Source organism: Lutra lutra, chromosome 14 (assembly GCF_902655055.1).
Source record: "Lutra lutra chromosome 14, mLutLut1.2, whole genome shotgun sequence".
NCBI lineage: Eukaryota > Metazoa > Chordata > Mammalia > Carnivora > Mustelidae > Lutra > Lutra lutra.
Genome location: NC_062291.1, coordinates 64,073,902 through 64,094,630, shown reverse-complemented (window position 1 = coordinate 64,094,630; position 20,729 = coordinate 64,073,902). Strand labels below are relative to the sequence as shown.

At 43.2% G+C, this 20,729-nt stretch overlaps 1 protein-coding gene across 4 annotated transcripts in view; it reads right to left on the bottom strand.

The window, feature by feature from the left end:
- Window positions 1-20,652, bottom strand: part of CFAP58 (cilia and flagella associated protein 58) — a 129,126-nt gene extending 108,474 nt beyond the window's left edge. The window contains exons 1-4 of one of the 4 annotated variants that reach the window (XM_047701944.1): window positions 20,578-20,652; window positions 14,144-14,215; window positions 12,656-13,182; window positions 10,523-10,743 (exon numbers count right to left, since the gene is read on the bottom strand). In XM_047701944.1, the coding sequence (XP_047557900.1) occupies window positions 10,523-10,552 (30 nt within the window). In that variant the 5' untranslated portion in view covers window positions 10,553-10,743; window positions 12,656-13,182; window positions 14,144-14,215; window positions 20,578-20,652. Of the gene's footprint in view, window positions 1-6,440; window positions 6,629-10,522; window positions 10,744-12,655; window positions 13,183-14,143; window positions 14,216-20,577 lie in introns of those variants that run through there. The other 3 variants (XM_047701947.1, XM_047701946.1, XM_047701945.1) reach the window with 3 other exon arrangements.
- Window positions 20,653-20,729: the final 77 nt, after the last annotated feature.

Sequence of the window (20,729 nt, the reverse complement as noted above, 5' to 3'; positions counted from 1 at the left end):
CAGTCTAATATATATATTTTTTAAACTTTTTTTTAACTTCTTTTTACCCCTTTTCTTCTGCCCTTGATTTGGGGTCTCTTCTGATTTTGTTAGTATACATGTTTCAGGGTCTTTGCCACCCTTTTGGTATTTTATTCCCTCATTCATATATTCTCATCTGGATAAAATGACGAGGTGGAAAAATTCACCACCAAAAAAAGAACAAGAGGCAGTACCAAAGGCTAGGGACCTAATCAATACAGACACTGGTAATATGTCAGATCTAGAGTTCAGAATGACAATTCTCAAGGTGCTAGCTGGGCTCAAAAAAGGCATGGAAGATATTAGAGAAATCCTGTCTGGAGAAATAAAAGCCCTTTCTGGAGTAATAAAAGAACTAAAATCTAACCAAGCTGAAATCAAAAAAGCTATTAATGAGGTGCAATCAATAATGGAGGCTCATACTGCTAGGTTAAATGAGGCAGAAGAGATAATTAGTGATACAGAAGACCAAATGGAGAAGAAAGAAGCTGAGCAAAAGAGGGACAAACAACTACTAGACCATGAGGGGAGAATTCAAGAGATAAGTGATATTATAAGATGAAACAGTATTAGAATAATTGGGATTCCAAAGAAGAAAGAGAGAGGGGGGCAGAAGGTATATTGGAGCAAATTATAGTATAGAATTTCCCGAAAATGGCAAAGGGAACAACCATCAAAATCCAGGAGGCACAGGGAACTCTCCTCAAAATCAATAAAAATAGGCTCACACCCAGTCATCTAATAGTAAAACTTACAGCTCTTAGTGACAAAGAGAAAATCCTGAAAGCAGCTCAGCACAAGAAGTCTGTAACATACAATGGTAGAAATATTAGATTGGCAGCAGACTTACCCACAGAGACCTGGCAGAACAGAAAGAGCTGGCATGATATATTCAGAACACTAAATGAGAAAAACATGCAGCCAAGAATACTGTATCAGCTAGGCTATCATTGAAAAGAGAAGGAGAGATAAAAAGCTTCCAAGACAAACAAAAATTAAAAGAATTTGTAAACACCAAATAAGCCCTGCAGGAAATATTGAAAGGGGTCCTCTAAGCAAAGAGAGAACCTAAATGTAGTAGACCAGAAAGGAACAGAAACAATATACAGTAACAATCACCTTACAGGCAATACAATGGCACTAAATTCATATCTTTCAATAGTTACCCTGAATGTAAATGGGCTAAATGCCCCAATCAAAAGACACAGAGTATCGGAATGGATTAAAAAAACAAGACCCATCAATATGCTGCCTACAAGAAACTCATTTTAGACCCAAAGAAACCTCCAGATTTAAAGTGAGGGGGTGGAAAACAATTTACCGTGCTAATGGACATCAAAAGAAAGCTGGAGTGGCGATCTTTATATCAGATAAATTAGATTTCAAGCCAAAGATTATAATAAGAGATGAGGAAGGGCATTATATATATGCAAAGGGTCTGCCCAACAAGAAGATCTAACAATTTTAAATATCTATGCCCCTAACATAGGAGCAGCCAACTATATAAACCAATTAATAACAAAATCAAAGAAACACACTGACAATAATACAGTAATACTAGGGTGCTTTAACACACCCCCCACACACTGATATGGACAGATCATCCAAGCAAAAGATCAACAAGGAAATAAAGGCCTTAAATGACACACTGAACCAGATGGACATCACAGATATATTCAGAACTTTCCATCCCAAAGCAACAGAATACACATTCTTCTCTAGTGCACATGGAACATTGTCCAGAATAGATCACATCCTGGGTCACAAATCAGGTCTCAACTGGTACCAAAAGATTGGGATCATTGCCTGCATATTTTCAGACCACAATGCTCTGAAGCTAGAACTCAACCACAAGAGGAAAGTTGGAAAGAACCCAAATACATGGAGGCTAAAGAGCATCCTACTAAAGAATGAATGGTTCAACCAGGAAATTAAAGAAGAATTTAAAAAATTCATGGAAACAAATGATAATGAAAACACAACTGTTCAAAATCTGTGGGACACAGCAAAGGCAGTCCTGAGAGGAGAGTATATAGTGATACAAGCCTTTCTCAAGAAACAAGAAAGGTCTCAAATACACAACCTAACCCTACACCTAAAGGAGCTGGAGAAAGAACAGCAAAGAAGGCCTAAACCCAGCAATATAAGAGAAATAATAAAGATCAGAGCAGAAATCAATGAAATAGAAACCAAAGAACAGTAGAACAAATCAATAATACTAGGAGCTGGTTCTTTGAAAGAATTGGTAAGACTGATAAACCCCTGGCTAGACTTATTGAAAAGAAAAGAGAAAGGACCCAAATAATAAAATCATGAATGAAAGAGGAGAGATCTCAACCAACACCAAAGAAATACAAACAATTATAAGAACATATTATGAGCAACTATATGCCAACAAATTTGACAATCTGGAAGATATGGATATATTCCTAGAGACGTATAAACTACCAAAACTGAACCAGGAAGAAATAGAAAACCTGAACAGACCCATAACCAGTAAGGAGATTGGCCCAGGGCCAGATGGCTTCCCAGGGGAATTCTACCAAATATGTAAAGAAGAATTAATACCTATTCTCCTGAAACTGTTCCAAAAAATAGAAATGGAAGGAAAACTTCCAAGCTCATTTTATGAGGTCAGCATCACCTTGATCCCAAAACCAGACAAAGACCCTATCAAAAAGGAGAATTACAGACCAAAATCCTTGATGAACATAGATGCAAAAATTCTCACCAAAATACTAGCCAATAGGATCCAACAGTACATTAAATGGATTATTCACCACAACCAAGTGGGATTTATTCCTGGACTACAAGGTTGGTTCAACATCTGCAAATCAATCAATGTGATACAATATATTAATAAAAGAAAGAACAAGAGCCATATAATACTCTCAATAGATGCTGAAAAAGCATTTGACAAAGCACAGCAACCTTTCTTGATCAAAACTCTTCAAAGTGTAGGGATAGAGAGCACATACCTCAATAACATCAAAGCCATCTATGAAAAACCCACAGCGAATATCATTCTCAATGGAGAAAAACTGAGAGCTTTTCCACTAAGGTCAGGAACACAGCAGGGATGTCCATTATCACCACTGCTATTCAACATAGTACTAGAAGTCCTAGCCTCAGCAATCAGACAACAAAAAGAAATTAAAGGCATCCAAATCAGCAAATAAGTCAAACTATCACTCTTTGCAGATGATATGATACTTTATGTGGAAAACCCAAAAGACCACACTCCAAATCAGCTAGAACGTGTACAGGAATTCAGTAAAGTGTCAGGATATAAAATCAATGCACAGAAATCAGTTGCATTTCTATACACCAACACAAGATAGAAGAAAGGGAAATTAAGGAGTCGATCCCATTTACAATTGCACCCCAAACCATAAGATACCTAGGAATAAACCTAACCAAAGAGGCAAAGAATCTGTACTCAGAAAACTATAAAGTACTCATGAAAGAAATTGAGGAAGACACAAAGAAATGGAAAAATGCTCCATGCTCATGGATTGGAAGAACAAATGTGAAAATGTCTATGCTACCTAAAGCAATCTACATGTTTAATGCAATCCCTATCAAAATGCCATCAATCTTTTTCAAAGAAATGGAACAAATAATCCTAAAATTTATTTGGAACGAGAAAAGACTTTGAATAGCCAAAGGAATGTTGAAAAAGAAAGCCAAAGTTGGTGGCATCATAATTTTAGACTTCAAGCTCTATTACAAAGCTGTCATCATCAATACAGTATGGTCCCGGCACAAAAACAGACATAGAGATCAATGGAACAGAATAGAGAGACCAGAAATGGACCCTCAACTCTATGGTCAACTAATCTTTGACAAAGCAGTCAAGAATGTCCAATGGAAAAAAGACAACAAATGATGTTGGGAAAATTATATAGCCACATGCAGAAGAATGAAACTGGATCATTTCCATACACCACACACATAAATAGATTCCAAATGGATGAAAGACCTCAATTGTGAGACAGGAATGCATCAAAATCCTTGAGGAGAACACAGGCAGCAACCTCTTTGACCTCAGCTGCAGCAATTTCTTCTTAGAAACATCACCAAAGGCAAGGGAAGGAAGGGCAAAAATGAACATTGGGATTTCTTCAAGATCAAAAGCTTTTGCACAGCAAAGGAAACAGACAACAAAACCAAAAGACAACTGACAGAATGGGAGAAAATACTCACAAATGACATATCAGATAAAGGGCTAGTATCCAAAATCTATAAAGAACTTATCAAACTCAACACCCAAAGAACAAATAATCCAATCAAGAAATGGGCAGAGGACATGAACAGACATTTCTGCAAAGAAGACATCCAGATGGCTGACAGAGACATGAAAAAGTGCTCCACATCACTCGGCATCAGGGAAATACAAATCAAAACCACAATGAGATACCATCTGACACCAGTCAGAATGGCTAAAATTAACAAGTCAGGAAACGACAGATGCTGGCGAGGATGCGGAGAAAGGGGAACCCTCCTACAGTGTTGGTGGGAATGCAAGCTGGTGCAGCCACTCTGGAAAACAGCATGGACATTCCTCAAAAAGTTAAAAATAGAGCTACCCTACGACCCAACAATCACACTACTGGGTATTTACCCTAAAGATACAAATGTAGTGATCAGAAGGGGCACGTGCACCCAAATGTTTTTAGCAGCAATATCCACAATAGCCAAACTATGGAAAGAACCTTGATGTCCATCCACAGATGAATGGATAAAGAAGATGTGGTATATATATACAATGGAATACTATGCAGCCATCAAAAGAAATGAAATCTTGCCATTTGCAACAACATGGATGGTACTAGAGGGAATTATGCTGAGCGAAATAAGTCAAGCAGAGAAAGACTATTATCATATGAGCTCCCAGATATGAGGAATATGAGAGGCAAAGTGGGGGGGTTTGGGAAGTCGAGAAGGAAAAAAAATGAAACAAGATGGGATTGGGAGGGAGACAAAGCATAAGAGACTCTTAATCTCACAAAACAAACTGAGGGTTGCTGGGAGGAGGAGGGTATGGAGAGGGTGGTTGCGTTATGGACATTGGGGAGGGTATGTGCTATGGTGAGTGCTGTGAAGTGTGTAAGCCTGATGATTCACAGACCTATACCCCTGGGCAAATAATACATTATGTTAATTTTTTTAAAGGTACAAATAAAGGAGAGCTAGAAGGAACAGGAGGAGGAGATGAGGAGGAAAGGGACATGAATGAGCGAGGGTAACAGGGTGAGTGTGGTGGCCAGCGCTGTGTGGAGGTGAGAGAGACATGAGAGTGAGGAACCCAGGAGTGAAGAGGAGGAGGGTGGGAAGGGGTTTGTGTACTAAGGGAAGGAGGGAGATTTGCCCAAAGGAAGATGGTGCTTATAAGGGGAAAATAGATGTGGGAGAGGAGGAATAGAAGGATAGAAGGATAGAAGGAAGTAGAATAGAATGGGGCATGATGGCGATGAGAGAAGGAGGAACCAGGCTTTTGGTGGGTGCACAACCTATGAGGGTGCACAGGGCCCCTTGCTCAATAAGCTCTACCCTTGGTTTAATACTCTGCTGTCTCATTTTGAAATTAATAATTGTTAACAAATGGCTCTATATTTTCATTTTTCATTGAGCCCCACCAATTATGTAGCTGATCCTGGTTGGGACTGACCCTGTGACAGGTTAGATGAGGGAGGACTCTGACGGGGTGTTGGAGGAATAGGGTGGGACCATGGTGAATGGGGACTGTGACCAGCAAGTGGTGACAGGGACTGAAGGTTGTCCAAATTACAAATGAGGGTGTTAATGGACAAATAGTCAATAAAGGACTGCAGAAATGACCCCTCACCCATGAGGCTGAAGATGGGGTATACTACAAAGTGGGGGGATGTAGATGTATGACGCTACAAGATTTAACATAGTTGTCAATGACAGGGCATTGGTGATGAGTGAAGAGCTTAATGTGTTCCAGCTTAATGTAATCAGATGATAAGGAATCATGGTGTGACAGGTGGACAAAGATCAGTGAATAAGGGTGACAGTGAGTATCTGTGAAGCCTTCCTCCAGGTTCCCCCAGTGAGTATCTTTCCTGTGGTGTCACCTTATGGTTCAAAATCTGGGGGTGGGAGCCTGTCATGCGCGACTCTGGGAACTCATGAATTTCATACAATGTATAACACAGCGCCAATTTTAAGAGTGGGAGTGGGGTGTGTCTACCCAATCAAAGGAGAGACAGGAGGTAAAGGGGCCAGAACCATCGAGACAGAGGGGTGGGGTAAGGCTGCGGATAGGGAATAGGATGTTGATGGCCGGGAATGCTGGGATCAATGGATGTGACAGTGGATAAGTGGATAGTAGGAGAGGACAACGGAGAGGAGTAGAGCGAGACACAACAGAGAGAGGGGCACTGACTCCTGACCTCGGCCATCCTGACGCTCTCTGGGGGTGGCCTTAGAGGCTGCTGTGGTAATCGCAGAAACTGGGCCCGAGTTTGAGGAAGGGGCTGTGCACTTTCCCCAGCGTCTGAAAGGGCGCCGTGTTATTTGTATCCAGTCCGGGAGGTGGGGCAGAAACCCGGCGCTCGGCGCGTCTTCCGGTCGCCTGGCAACCGGCACGCCCTCTAGGGAACCGAAGGATGATTGAAAGGGGCGGAGCCTGTGGGGCGGGCACCTGGGCTGGGTCTCTTAGAGGCATATGCAAATTATCCCGAATGGGGCGGAACCAAGGATAAGAAGGGGCGGGGCATCTGAGAGGCTAGGCGAATCTCAAGGTCTGTTTAAGAGGTTCTAGGGAGGGGGCAGTCGGGCAGACCCCCCAGGACGCTAGGACGAACGCTTAGATGGAAATGTGGATCAGAGGTTTCTGGAAGGACCGGCAGCCACTCTCTGCTCTCTGTGACAAAGAGTAGGTCGCAGGAACAGGAAATAATCTCAGATTGAGTTTTAATTCAACTCTAATGAAGCAGCTTCTGTGTGCAACACACAAAGGGGAAAGTAAGGCAGAGAAAACACAGACCCTGCTTTCAAAGAGTTTAGTCACCAGTGGCCAGAAAAATAGGGTGCAGCCTCATAGCACTCTGGGAAAACGGATGTGGAGCCACACCATGAAAAGCTACCTTTCATCTGGGGCTCTTTTCTCAAGACCAGTTCTTCTCCCTCTCCTCCACCATCCCCTTTAGCCTGCAGGTACAAAGAACTGAAGTAAACAGCTTGGTCTTGAAATGTGGAAGACCCCTCTCTATATTATCATTTCCCTTTATCCCCATCCTTACTGCCACCTCTCCTCAGTCCCATAGCTATTCAGGCTACTATGCATGGATATGTATTTTTGAGAAGTGTATACACTTTTATTAGTTTATTTTTTTTTAATGTTTGACGATGATATTGGACTTACGGATCACCTTATTTTCTACTTTTTTTCACTCCATGTTCTTTTTTCAGATCTGTCCTTTTGCTGTTTGTATTGCAATCCTAGTTCATCACTTCTGATTGCTGCCTAGGATTCCATATTGGACATCCACACTGTGACTTCCATTCCCCCAAATGGATACCAGCGTCACCTCCACCTCTCTGATACCACAAACAAAGCAGCGATAATCATTCTTGTCCTTGATCTTTTATGGACCTACATGCAATTCCTAGGAAAGATATGCCCAGGGATGAGACTGGTAAAGTTAAAGGGGAGCACAGGGCCACCACGATGGGTTACTCAACCTGTCCTGTACAAAGACATCCAGCCACGGGGCCTGTGGGGACTGGAACACAGTTCCTATCTTTCCTATGTCATGTGCCCTGCTGAAGGAAGACGTGCCGTTTTCTTCCCACAAAAACTGTTCCCAGGCAAGTCATGAACCTAGAAGGCTATAACCATCCAGAGGGTATGCCTTTTTCAAATTCATCTGCTTAGTGGTGGACACTATTTTCCAATGGAACAAAGGTGCCTTGTAGCCCGGAAGAACCCCTTCACCAAGTACTGCTGCATCACACCCCAGAATTACTGCCTTATACTACGCTCCACTGCATAGTGTAAGGGTTTCTGTCCCCCCACTCCCATCCTTGCCAGCGCATGGTAGTTTATTCAAAAACACTCACATGGTGTTTACTAAGTGCCAGATACTATTCTAAGTGCCTTACAAATCCTGACTCATCTGATTAGCCAATTTGATAAATTCTGTCAATTATCATGGAAGTAATGTCAACATATTTTTGTTTTACTTTGCATCTCTCTAACTACTAGTAAAATTGAACATTTCTTCACACATCCATAAGCTACATGCAGTCCCCTTCTGTGAATTGTCTATTTATAGCCTTTGTCTATTTTTCAATTGCTCTTTTTCTTTTTTATTTGATTTGCAAGAGGACTTTGCAAAGTCTGGACATTAATCTGCTTTCAAAGACTGGAAACTTGGCTGAAGATAATAATCCTTCATTTTGTAGCCCTTCATCTTTTTTTTTCCTTTTTATATGCCCTTTCAGATAATTTAACAAGTCCTTCTCAACAAACCCAAGGTCATAAAGGTTTCTCTATCGTTCTCTTCCATTAGTTTCATAGTTTTATTTTTTAGCATTTAGTTCTTTAGTCCATTTGGAGTTCACTTTTGCATATGGTGTGAGATAAGGATCCAACTTTTTTCTCAATGGAGTGAGCCCATTTTCAGCATCTTGGTTCCCACATATAGATGGGTCTGTTATGACCTCTCTGGTTTGCTCCTGTGCCAGTACCGCAAGGTTTTATTATGATGGTTTTGTAGCCAGTCGTCAATATTGGAGGGCAAGTCCCCCAACCCTACTTCTGTCAAGACTGCACTGGCTTCTCATGAACCTCCATCGCCCCATATGATTTTCAGGATGTTTTTCAAGTTCCTCATGAGAAATCTTAATTGGAACATTACTGAACGTGGGAGAAATTCACATTTGTACAATTATATCTCATTGATAAATGGAGATTGTATAGCTGTTAGACAAACGTGACATAATATGGCGGAGGCATACTGTGCATGGAGGTGATGGGCGAGGTGGAAGATGAAGCTGGAGAAGCAGCCTGAACCAAACTGCAAGCCCAGCTAAGAGAAATGAGGCGAGCATAGGACCGCAACACGACTCAGGCTGCATCGTGTGTTTACAGGAGACCTGATCACACCGTGGGACTATCAGGTTGTGGGACCACCATGATACAGAGAGACCCCATAACATCCCGGAAGGTGCATAAGGACAGAGAAAGATGGGGTGCCTGGGTGGCTCAGTGGGTTAAAGCCTCTGCCTTAGGCTCAGGTCATGATCCCAAGGTCCTGGAGTGGAGCCCAGCATCAGGCTCTCTGCTCAGCAGGGAGCCTGCTTCTTCCTCTCCCTCTGCCTGCTTCTCTGTCTACTTGTGATCTCTCTGTCAAATAAATAAATAAAATCTTTAAAACAAACAAACAAAAAAAAACAGAGAAAGACTTAGAGGGCCAGGCCACCCATCATATCTTGTCCTGGAATCCGTTGTGGTGCTATATGTCTTCCCATTTCCCAACAATCCCCTGAAGGATTATTTTACAAGCAGATGATCTGCCAAGGTGACGGAAATTCAATCCAGAACATTTTTCTAAAGCACTGGCTATACTGTAGGTACAAGACTGCCTACCGGAACCACAGAACTAACTAAGGCAGAGACACAGCCCTTGCATTCACGATCTGGCTTTGGGGGAAAGAGAGAGAGGAAAGTCTGCAATTAATTCTAACACTATACGATGGTCTAGATCATCTAGAACATGCCATGCCAATAGTGAGCACAATGGGTGCTCTGGCAATCTAGACACTGATGCCTGAGAGCTTCACTTGCAGCATAGGGACCAAAAAAAAAAAAAAAAAAAAAAAAAAAAAGAGAGAGAGAGAGAGAGAGACCAAAACAAAGGAAATCAAGGAACCACAGGAAGTGGAGAGGAACATGCCACGTTCAAATCACAGGGAAGAGATGCAGGTGGACATCAACTTGGATGGCTGAATGGATGAGAGGATGGGTGGTTGGACAAATTAATTGCTGCTGATGAAAGGGCTTCGTTTCCAGTTTTACAGATTACTGAGGACCCTGCTCCCTTCTGTTGTTGTAATAAAAAGGAGCACTAGGTGGCAACATACTACCAAAAGTCCTCACCTTTTAAAGTCTCAAGGAGAAACTCTGGCCCGCCAAGATTGGGTCAGCCCCTAATTTTAGGCAAGAAGGCTTCTGTCAATTTCATTTCTCATTACATTCACTTAATTTATTTAGTGACCGTCTACTATATGCCCAACCTATATTGCATACTGTGGAGAATATAAAAGGAGCTGAAGAAAGGCTCTCCTCCCATGGGAGCATAGGAAAATCAAAACATTATGGAACCCCTCCCCCACACAAAAAATTTTTAAAACAGTCCAAGGTTGGATGTCCTAAGCATTGAAATGAGGATGTCGGAATATAATATCCAGTGTAATCCAGACCCTTTAACTTTCTCGTGCCTTCCTTCTCCCACAGCTCCCTTCTCACCCCAATGGCTTCTTTCAATTCTTCGTACATGTTCTTTCCCAATGCTTGGAGTTCACAGAGGCGGATCTTTCTGTCCCGTATACTCGACGCGTCCTCTTCACCTGGCTGGCTCCCATCCACCCTTCCTTCAGACCTCACTTTCTCAGGGAGATCTTTTCTGACCAGCTCTCAACACCAGATTACCTTTACAAGTACCATGTATTCTGTTTCTTGGACACCCCCTGAAATGGTAATGAATCAAATATTCACAGAAATAGTTGCTTAATGTTTGTCTTCTCTACCAGACTATCAAATAACAAGAAGACAAAGATCATGTATATCTTATTCAGCCCTGTCTCCATTGGTGTTACAGGCTGCACCATGTTCCCCTAAAATTTGTATGTTGAAACCCTAACCCTCACTTGCCAGAATGTGACTATATTTGGAGATACGGCCTTTAAAGAGGTGACTGGGTAAAAATAAGGCCATTAGGGTAGGGTAGGCCTAACACAATCTAAATTGTATCCTTATAAAAAGAGGAAATTTGGACCACAAAAAGACACGGGGATTCATGTACACAGAGGAAAGACACAGTGAGAAGACCATCTACAAGTCACTCAGAGAAACTAGACCCACTGACACCTTGGTCTTGGTCTCCTAGCCACCAGAACTGTGAGAAAAGATATTTCTTGTTGTTTAAGCCACCCAGTCAGTGGTTCTTTGTTATGGCAGCCCAGCAAACTAATATAAATGGCCATCATTCCTCTCAGTTTATAACTATTAAGTGAATGTCTATTGAATTAGTTCTAAAATAAGAAAGGAAAGTGAGGGATGGTATATCAAGAACAGCTATATGGTAGACATAGCCCCTGAACTTGACCTTAAATGATACAGATGGATTAGAGACATGTAAGAAAATTGAAGGAATCCCAAGTACAGGAAGGAGCATTGGGCAGGAACAAGGCAAGAATGCAAAAATTCTGCTACAGGGAAGCTGGGGTCCCTCTCAGAGGCCAGTGGACACTAATTTGATAAGAAGGCACAAGTGAATGCAGAGAAGTGCCTGCAAACTCGACGGCCAAAGACACACCCATTCGCTCTGCCACATAACTTGAATATATGATCATGAACTGTAATACCTCTGCAAAGCTCTTTGTTTAAACCTGGATATAAGTGCCTTCCACAGTATCCTCCTAGGATTTCTAAGCTATGTGTTGTGACTCCTTAATAAGGACAGAGTTATATACATAGCATTCACCTCCATAGTAGCCAGCAAGGACATAAAGTTAAACTCCAGAAAAGCAGAAAGAAACACTGAGATGTGGTCCTACATGGAACTAACCAGCCGGCAATGCAAAGCAACTGGGCCCTAATGGAAACCTACTCCTCTAAGGGATCAGAGAGGTCCTGGAGGCAATTGAGGGGGTGGGGGAGTCTGCACAGCCCACAATCCCCTTCTCTGAGACTAGTAACTCCCACCAGGAAGTATATTCTTCCCAAAAGCCAAAGTGTTATAGATGGCCCTATCTGATTCCCTGAGGCCATAGCTGAAAGGGTCAGGGTGAAGACCTGACCCACAAGAGGTCAATTCCATTAATTTTCCTGGGGATCTATAATTGGGGTCAAGAGTTGCAAGCCACTCATTGCTGGAGCCTGGAACTGAGCCTGAGAAGCCCAGGAGAGGCAGAGAAAGGTAGGCTGAGTAGAGGGAAGAATAAAGCAAATGAAAGTGGAGGTGAATCCACAGGCCCAAGAGAAGAAGGGGGCCTTCTTGGTAGCTGATGCCTCTTCAGAGCCTGGTCACAATCCCAGGAAGGCCAGCAACACCTACTTGAGTTCTGCCAGATACAACCAACCTCCTAACAAACCTGCCTCATTTCTTTAAGCTACATGGACTTAGTTTCCCTTGCTTATACTCCCCCAAAACCCCAAAGCCCTGACCAACACAAACCCTGTTTATGCAGATATTCTTCTGATGTTGCTTAAATTTAGAATCCATGAAATCTAAACACTGTATTTGGGGCCCCAAACAGCAGGGTGAAAACTGCTCCATTCATCTGATCTAATATTTCTCCTCCTGGCTGTTGAGAAGATTAAAAGCCCACGTGTACCCGAAAACTGTTAGCACTTATCAGCCCACGCCAGCCTGCTCACCTTGGACGGCGGAACGGAGTCCCAGCTGGCCGGTGCTCTCCAAAACTGTGCGGGCTATGTTTTATTCCTTTAATCTGCTCCTTTTCCAGCCTGCCGCGGACCGAACTTCACAGAACATTTGTTGAGCATTTGACATAGGTTCCCAAAGCGTCTCCATACAAACTCCCCTCTTGACACCAGCTACAAAGCTCGAAGCTCAGGCAGATTCATCAGGAAGATGGAAAGATCGGCCATGAGGTAGAAGCAGTGGGCAACCCCCCACCCTGCAGGCGATCATTTTTACCAGAAAGGGATGGCAGTGTTGCTGTCACCCAACCTGCCTTGCATTTTCTTGGCTTAACAGCAACTGCGCTTCTCCAGTCAGATTCCTTTTGGGTCTGACTGGCTATGCAGTTGGTGTTCCTGCCAGAGATGCCAGGCCAAGACTGCAGCCTGACACCTGCTGAGAGCCAGTGAGGACTTCCGCAAACCCACTGGCTGACCACGTTAGTTAAAAAGACTGAGGAGCTCCATGCAACCTGTTCCCACTACAAATGAATAATTAAATTGAATAAATAAATGAGTGAATAAATAATTTTTTATAAAAAATCCAAGCACAAATCCCTTTGATGGTGGGCCAGTATCTTCCTCTGGCTATCCCCCAAAAGCACCATATTTTCGAACATCTCTAGCCTTTCCATATGCTGGTCCTTCGTCAGGAATATCCTATGACTCCTTCCGTGTCCAGTTAGCCTTCTCAAAGCTCAGCTCAGTGTCATCTCCTCCAGGAAGTCTTCCCTAATTAGGAGCTCCTCCTCTGTGTTGCTAGAAAACCTCCGTGTCACTGTCAATACATAATACAGTATCCATGTGTTTATTTCTGTCTTTCCCACCAGGCTAGAAGGACTAGTATTTTTTCTTTAAACATATTTATGGTGCTTGGGGCATCTGGGTGGGTCATTGGGTTAAAGCCTCTGCCTTCAGCTCAGGTCATGATCCCAGAGTCCTGGGATCGAGTCCCGCATCAGGCTCTCTGCTCAGCGGGGAGCCTGCTTCCTCCCCCCCCAACTCCGCCTGCCTTTCTGCCTACTTGTGATCTCTGTCAAATAAATAAATAAATAAAATCTTATATGTATATATACGTTATGTATATATATATATATGTATATATATACGTTTATAAAGACATAAAATCATATATATCTATATCTATATATATATAGATATATATATATCTGACCCAGAAGAGAAAGTTTGATGAAGGAAGGAAAAACACAACTCACTTACACACTCAGGCACACAGCAGCTACTCTTAGGAGTGACTGAAGGAAGTTAAAAGCCATTGGAACACAAATATTTGGGATCCTAAGGTAGTTAACCAAAATCATCTCCAGGTACACAGCAGGTCCCCCAGCAGAAGTATGAAGGATTACAGTAAAACCATTTATCTCCTGTCTTCCCCAATCCTTGATACAAGTGCCAAAACTTGAACCAAATGTTTTTTCTTACCCACATGCCCAGATGCACAGTAGGTTCTCAACGAAAATTGACAACTCCCTTCTCATAGCTGCAGATAAGCACCTAGAAAACAAAACTATTTGTTATATTAAAGGAATAAACTCTCCTTTCTACCCAGTGGGCAAGTTTCTTTCTTTCCCATCTCTGCTGCCAGATCTATTGTATGATTTCAGCAGCAGAACATGACCTGAGCTACTACTGAGAACAGGTGTTCTCAGAGACAACAATGGGAAGGAGGCAAAAGCCTTGAGCCCTTCCTCCCACCCCACAAGGAGCTTGAAACCCAGCTGAAGCTGAGCAGAACCATTCAAACCTCCAGGACAGCAGAGACCAGTCTAAATCAACATTGTATTTTTAGACTCTAGCACCAGAGTCTGCCAACTTTTTCTGTAAAGAACCAGACTAAGAAATACTGTGGGCTTCACAGGCCACATGGTCTCTGTACTCAACTCTGCTATTGGAGCGTGAAAGCAGCCGCAGACAGTACAGAAATGAATGGGCATGGTTTTGATCCAGTAAAACTTTATTTACAGAAACAGGTGGCACTCCGGAGTTGGCCTGCCAGCCACCGTTTGCCAACTCCTGATTTAGCGCAATGCCTGGCATGCGGTAGGTGCTCAAATATTTATTGAATTAATGAATGCGCAAATGAATGACTAAGGAATGAAAGAAGGCAGGTTTTTTCCTAGGATTACAGCTTGGTGGTTTAAAGTCCCAGCGTAGGGCTCCTGGGTGCCCCAGTTGGTTGAGCATCTGCCTTCAGCTCACATCATGATCCCAGAGTCTGGGGATCGAGCCCACATCAGTCTCCTTGCTCAGTGAGGAATCTGCTTCTCCCTCTCCCTCTACTCTTCCCCTGCTCCTGCTCGCTCTCTCTCTCTCAAATAAATAAGTAAAATCTTAAAAAAAAAAAAAAAAAAGAAGCCCCAGTGTACCATCTTTAGACATTAACTACAGGGAGAGTAATGAATTCCTACTGACCAGAAATAAGTTTGATAGAAATTATCTGACCAACTTCCCCACTCCAAGTGCTGTGTGTTTGGAAATTTGACATGTATAAACCACTAACAGCTTTCATAACAGAGATGTGAGCTAGAGGAGTGGTTTAAAGAAGGAGTTTTGGGTGGTGCCTAGCTGGCTTAGTCAGTGGAGCATGAGACTCATAATCTTGGGGTTGTGAGTTTGAGTCCCATTCTGGGTGTAGAGATCACTTATGAATAACTTTTTTTTTTTTTTTTTTTAAGTAGGCTCCATGTCCATTCTGGAGCCCAGTGCAGGGCTTAAACTCATGACCCTGAGGTCAAGACCTGAGCTGAGATCAAGAGTGGGTGCTTAACTGACTGAGCCACCCAGGCACCCCAAGAATAAAAATCTTTGAAAAAATTAAAAGAAGCATTTTTTTTCTTACTCTGAATAATGACTCATCAGTCAGTTGTAGCCTGCATTTTTTTTTTAATTTTTTTTTTTTTGACAGAGAGATCACAAGTAGGCAGAGAGGCAGTAGCCTGCATTTTTATTTTCAAAAAAGGGTAAGAGATGTGTAGAGAAAGAGGGAATATATCAGAGTGTCTCACATGTAATAAGCATGAGGATTGTTTTTAAAGAATTTGTCTTTCAATTATAACACACTTTGATGTGTGAGTATATTGGGTTCTGAGGTAAAGTATATTTTCAAAAAAGTTTAGAAAACATTTTAACCATTGTAATCTCATTCTTGGGGAAATTCAGTGTGGTTGTACCCTTGAAGGGGATTTACTTTGAACAGAAAGATGTAGCATAGTAGTTAAGGTCAAGATTCTGGAGCCAAAGTCCCTGGTTCAAATCCTGACTCTGTCACTTACTAGTGTGCGACCTCAAGCATGTTACTTGGCTTCTGTGGGCCTCATTTTCTTCATCTGTTAAATGGGAATGCTATGGATACCTTCTGTGTAGGGTTACTACAAGAATGAAAAAAGTCGTTATATATAACGTGCTTAAAGGATTTTATAACCACATGGTAAATTTTTATATTTTTATAAATGACTTATAATATTATTTTTATATTTTATAACCACATGGTAAAAGTTTTACCTACTATCCTGTCACTAAACAATGTGACCTAGTCTCTCTGGGCTTCACTTTTTTTGGTAAAAAAATCTCTAACCTGCTGGTTCCAAAATTCCTAGAAGACGGAGGAATTCCCAGCACAGACCTTGGACAAAGAAACAACCAAATGTAAATCATCTGTGCTATTCAACGGACTCATCTGCAGTCTCAGCAAAGCAGCCTGCTCCAGTGAAATGCTCTGGAAACCAACTTGTTATCACCTCGTGAAACTGCACACGAAGATGTATTCATGATGGCAAGAGCTCGACCAAATCAAGGAAAATGCTCTTTTTTTCCCATCCATCACTCTGTTCATGACTAGCCCTGGCTTCCTGTTTCTCCCATTGTTGTGTATTTTATTCCACATACTAGGATAATCACAGCTGGGGGTGAACAGGAAATCTGTCCCCCTGTTGGTTTGGATATATTTTTTTAATATTCTTGACTGTAAAGTCCAGTGTGAGACTGCCCTGCAGCTGGTCTGGTGTTGGTCTATTGTCACCTTTCACTGTGGAATTTGAGGTGACATCTGGCACCTGAAAGAATTCCATTTACCTTCACACACACACACACACACACACACACACACACGAGAAACAAGCCAACAGAAAAATGGGTAAAGTTCTGACTATCTACAAATGAAGAAATAAAAATGGCCAATAATCATGTTCCGTTCAGCCTCCCTTGTCATTAAAGAAGTACACATCAACACACTGAGATATGTTGTGCCTATGAAAGAAGCACACTAGAAGAACCTGGGTGGCTCAGTTGGTTAAGTGTCTGACTCTTGATTTCGGCTCAGGTCGTGACCTCAAGGTCATGAGATGGAGCCTTGCATCGGGCACCAAGTTCAGCATAGAATCTGAGATTCTTTCCCTTTCCCCCTGCTCCCCCTGCTCCCATGCTCTATCTTTCTCTAAAATAAATAAGTAAATAAAACCTTTCTTTAAAAAGGCTTGTTTCAAAAAAAGCCCAACGTAGGGCTCCATCTCAGGACTCTGAGATGGTGACCTGAGCTGAAACCAAGAGTCGGACATGTAACTGAGCACTCCCTTCCCCTTTTTAGTAAGTTATTATTGGATTTTTGACTGATACATTATTACTGCCTAATAAGAAAAGAATTCCAACCATTGAGTTTTTTTTAGTGTAAATGACTTTTTTATTTCTATATGTTGTATTTGTACTCTTTAAAGTTGCCTATTTTTTTCAGTACTATTTCTATTGTTTTATCTTTTTAAATAATTTTATCTTTGTAATTATATTGAACATAACTATTTCATAGTCTTTTTCAAACTGTTCTATTGCACAGAGTTCTTAAGAGGCTAATTCTCTTGTTATACCTACCAATCCCATCCCTCATGCGGTTCATTCCCTAGTTTATAATTTCTTACTATAAACTCATCTCTAATAGGGGTTGTTTATGCTGTGAGAGATCAGAAGAAACAACTGGGTTTTGCAATCACGTCTGACAGGACCAAGGAGAGTCATCTCTTTGGAACCAGCTTTGATATTTTGTGTCGACTTCAGGATTCCCTTACCACACGGGTTATGTAAACTGGGGCCTCACACCTACACATGCCGTAGCCAGGCTGGTGGTTTCCATTTCTATAGCAGACAACTTCAGCTGATCCAGAGCCCCAGACAAACCACAAACTTCCTCCCTGGAGTCCTGGACAAGTGGGAGAATTCTTTTCCCCATCCTCTACTCCCTAAGGTCCTCTGCAGGGTCCCAGCTGTGGGCAGGGGTCCCTGGTCCAGGCCTCTGCCTTTCTAGAACCTAAGACCTGAGTGAGTCCTCACCTCCAGTCAGCCATTTGAGGTTTGTTTGTTTTGTTTGTTTTTTTTTTTTCATTCAGGCTTATTTAAAATAAGTCTACTCTCCCAAGGTGCTTCTGAGTTCTCCCTTCTTGCCTCACCGCTAGAGCTCCCCCTTTCTTCCTTTCAATCATTGCTATCTGTTTTGTTTTTTTTTTTCCCCCAGCTCTTCTGTGTTTGAAGGGTCCCTAATTTCTTGGTCCCTCTTGCTCCTGGGAACTGAATCTTTGTTCTTTCCAGTCTTTTGAAAACCCTTTCTAGAGTAAGCACAAGGCACTGTGGAAACTACATGGCAAGGAGGGAGACTGTAACCTAGATTGTTCAAGGAAGAGTTCCTGGACGAGAAATTGCCTACTTTGAAAACTGAATGCACATTAGCCAGGCAAAACAAAACAAAACAAAAATAAAAGTGTGTGTGCATGGGGTGACAGTTTACGGAAAGAGGTGGGTGACAGTTGCAGGCAGAAGATAGAGCACATGTGAATATCTATGGGATGGGGATAGGAATGAATCCCATATCACATTCTGAGAAGCACAAGTTCCAGGAGCTACAAGGACTTTGGTGGGGAATGTGTAGTGAGATAGGAGATTGGCAAGACAAGTCAAGGCCAATTCGTAAATGGCCTATGTACCCAATTAGGATAGTGGACTCTCCTGAGAGCAGAAGAGAGCCCACTCAGGTGACCGCCAGGATACACAGAGTGAAATCATCAAGCTTAAAAGAAAGACAAATCTAATAAATGTTTCTCATATAAATAAGTATACACAGTCGGTTAGAAATTACTGAAACAACTTTGCACACAGGATGATAATCCCAGAGGGCACTTAAGTACTGACCTTCACATTCCAGCATACGTAACCCTGAACTCTTACCCCAAGGATTATAGGGCAGTGTGGGGGTGCTTAGGTCAGTGTTCCTACCCTCCAAGAATTTCTTCTGCCGACTTTGGGGAGTATGAGTACCCCACCCATCCAATTTGCAGACATTTTGGCAAATACACAGCTCTTCCACACATGTTTCCCTAGATCACTCAGTCAAGAAGGAAGAATTTCCTCTGCCCCCTTAAAATCCTTCCACGAGCAAGACCAAGAATCAAACAGACATGAGACAGATTTTTTAACAGGAGATAAAATCAAATTTAGGTTTCTATGGAAGGGGAACCCACACAGATGAGGAAATTGCAAAGACCGTGAGGTAACAGGAGCTAAAGTGACCTGAGGAGAGGAGAAGGAACCTGAGGATACAAAGGGGAGAAAGACCAGTAGCAGGTCAGTGAAAGGAAAAGTTTGGAAAACAAAACTTGCCTTATTATGCAGAGAGATTTCTTAGGTAAAGAGGAATCTCTGTTAATAGCTCTCCTCCTAGAGCAGGCAGCCTGTTGATGGGGAGGTAAGGAGCTTTTCCTGAATCTGCCCCGGGTTTGATTGATTCTAACTCAAAATAATGTTCCTGCCAAACTGGCCCATCTTGGAGCAGCCTGCCCTTGGCCCCTACAAGCCCATTCCCCACCCCTCCCCATCAGCCGCCCAGACTCTGCCACAACTGTCCCCGATTTAAGGAAAGCGCTAGGAGCAACAGAAGACGCTGGAAAACAAGAGTAACCTGGGCCAAGGGCCAGGGGGGGTCTATTTTTAGCACTTTGTCTCACTGCCTGTTTATCTTTGAGACTCAGCTTAATGTCTTCCAGGCGAGTGTTGAAGTTATTTGGCGGGCTCCAAGAGGAAAGCAAATAGGTGATCTAGGACCCAACAGCAGTAGCAGTGGTGATAACCATTTGGACGGTGTGTTCCCCTCATCTCCCCCATGGTCCCCTCAGGGGTGTCTGACTTCCCCAAAGCCACTTCACGCAGGATTGATTCAAGCCGTCGCCGGCCACTTCTACCGGCTGTAACACTGGAGGAGGCCACAAGGGGGAAAGAAGACGTTATGGACTTTATTAACTTCATAAGCCACGAAGGCCCACCAGGGGGGTGCGGCCGCTGTCCCTCCTGGCCTCCCCCAGTGCCCTCGCACCTAACTTCACCCACAGGGTCTAACTCCCCAGACGTAAACACACGCCGGACGCCACAGCGCCCTCTACAGACGGCAGCGGGCGGTCGCCAGGCTCCTTTGTGCCGGCTTACTCCGGGAGAAAGGCGACGAAGCGTTGGCTTCTCGTTCCATCTGGTGAGTTACTTCATTCCGTTCAAGCCGCAAAAAAGAAAAGGGCCGGCATCGGGTCTCGATTTATATTTCCCTCCCGAGGACAAAAGAGGTGGCCCCTGGGATTCCGCCGCTTGTAAAACGCGCCGCGGGAAAACGCGCAGCCGTCTGGCAGTGCTTTAACCCCTTCCATCCCGCCGGCCCAGACCGATTTTTAAGGGCGTCCTCCCCGACTCCCTGTCCACACGCACCGGCTGGCTCCAGTAGCCGGAGCCCGGCTCTCCCCGTCACCCTCCAGTTATGCTGACCCTTCTGGAGTTTCTGGGGGTGGTCAATGGGCCGACCTCTGTGGCAACCCCGGCTCCGGGCCCCCGCAACCCACCTGGTCCTCCTTAAGAAGCTTCCGCAGCCAGGAGTAGAGGCGGGTGTTTTGTTCTTATAAGGAGGAAAAAGTTTCTGTGACATCCAGGAAATGAGTAACTCCGCAGCCCCTAGGGCCGCGCTGATGGAGGCCAGAAGGCGGGAGCCGGCCGG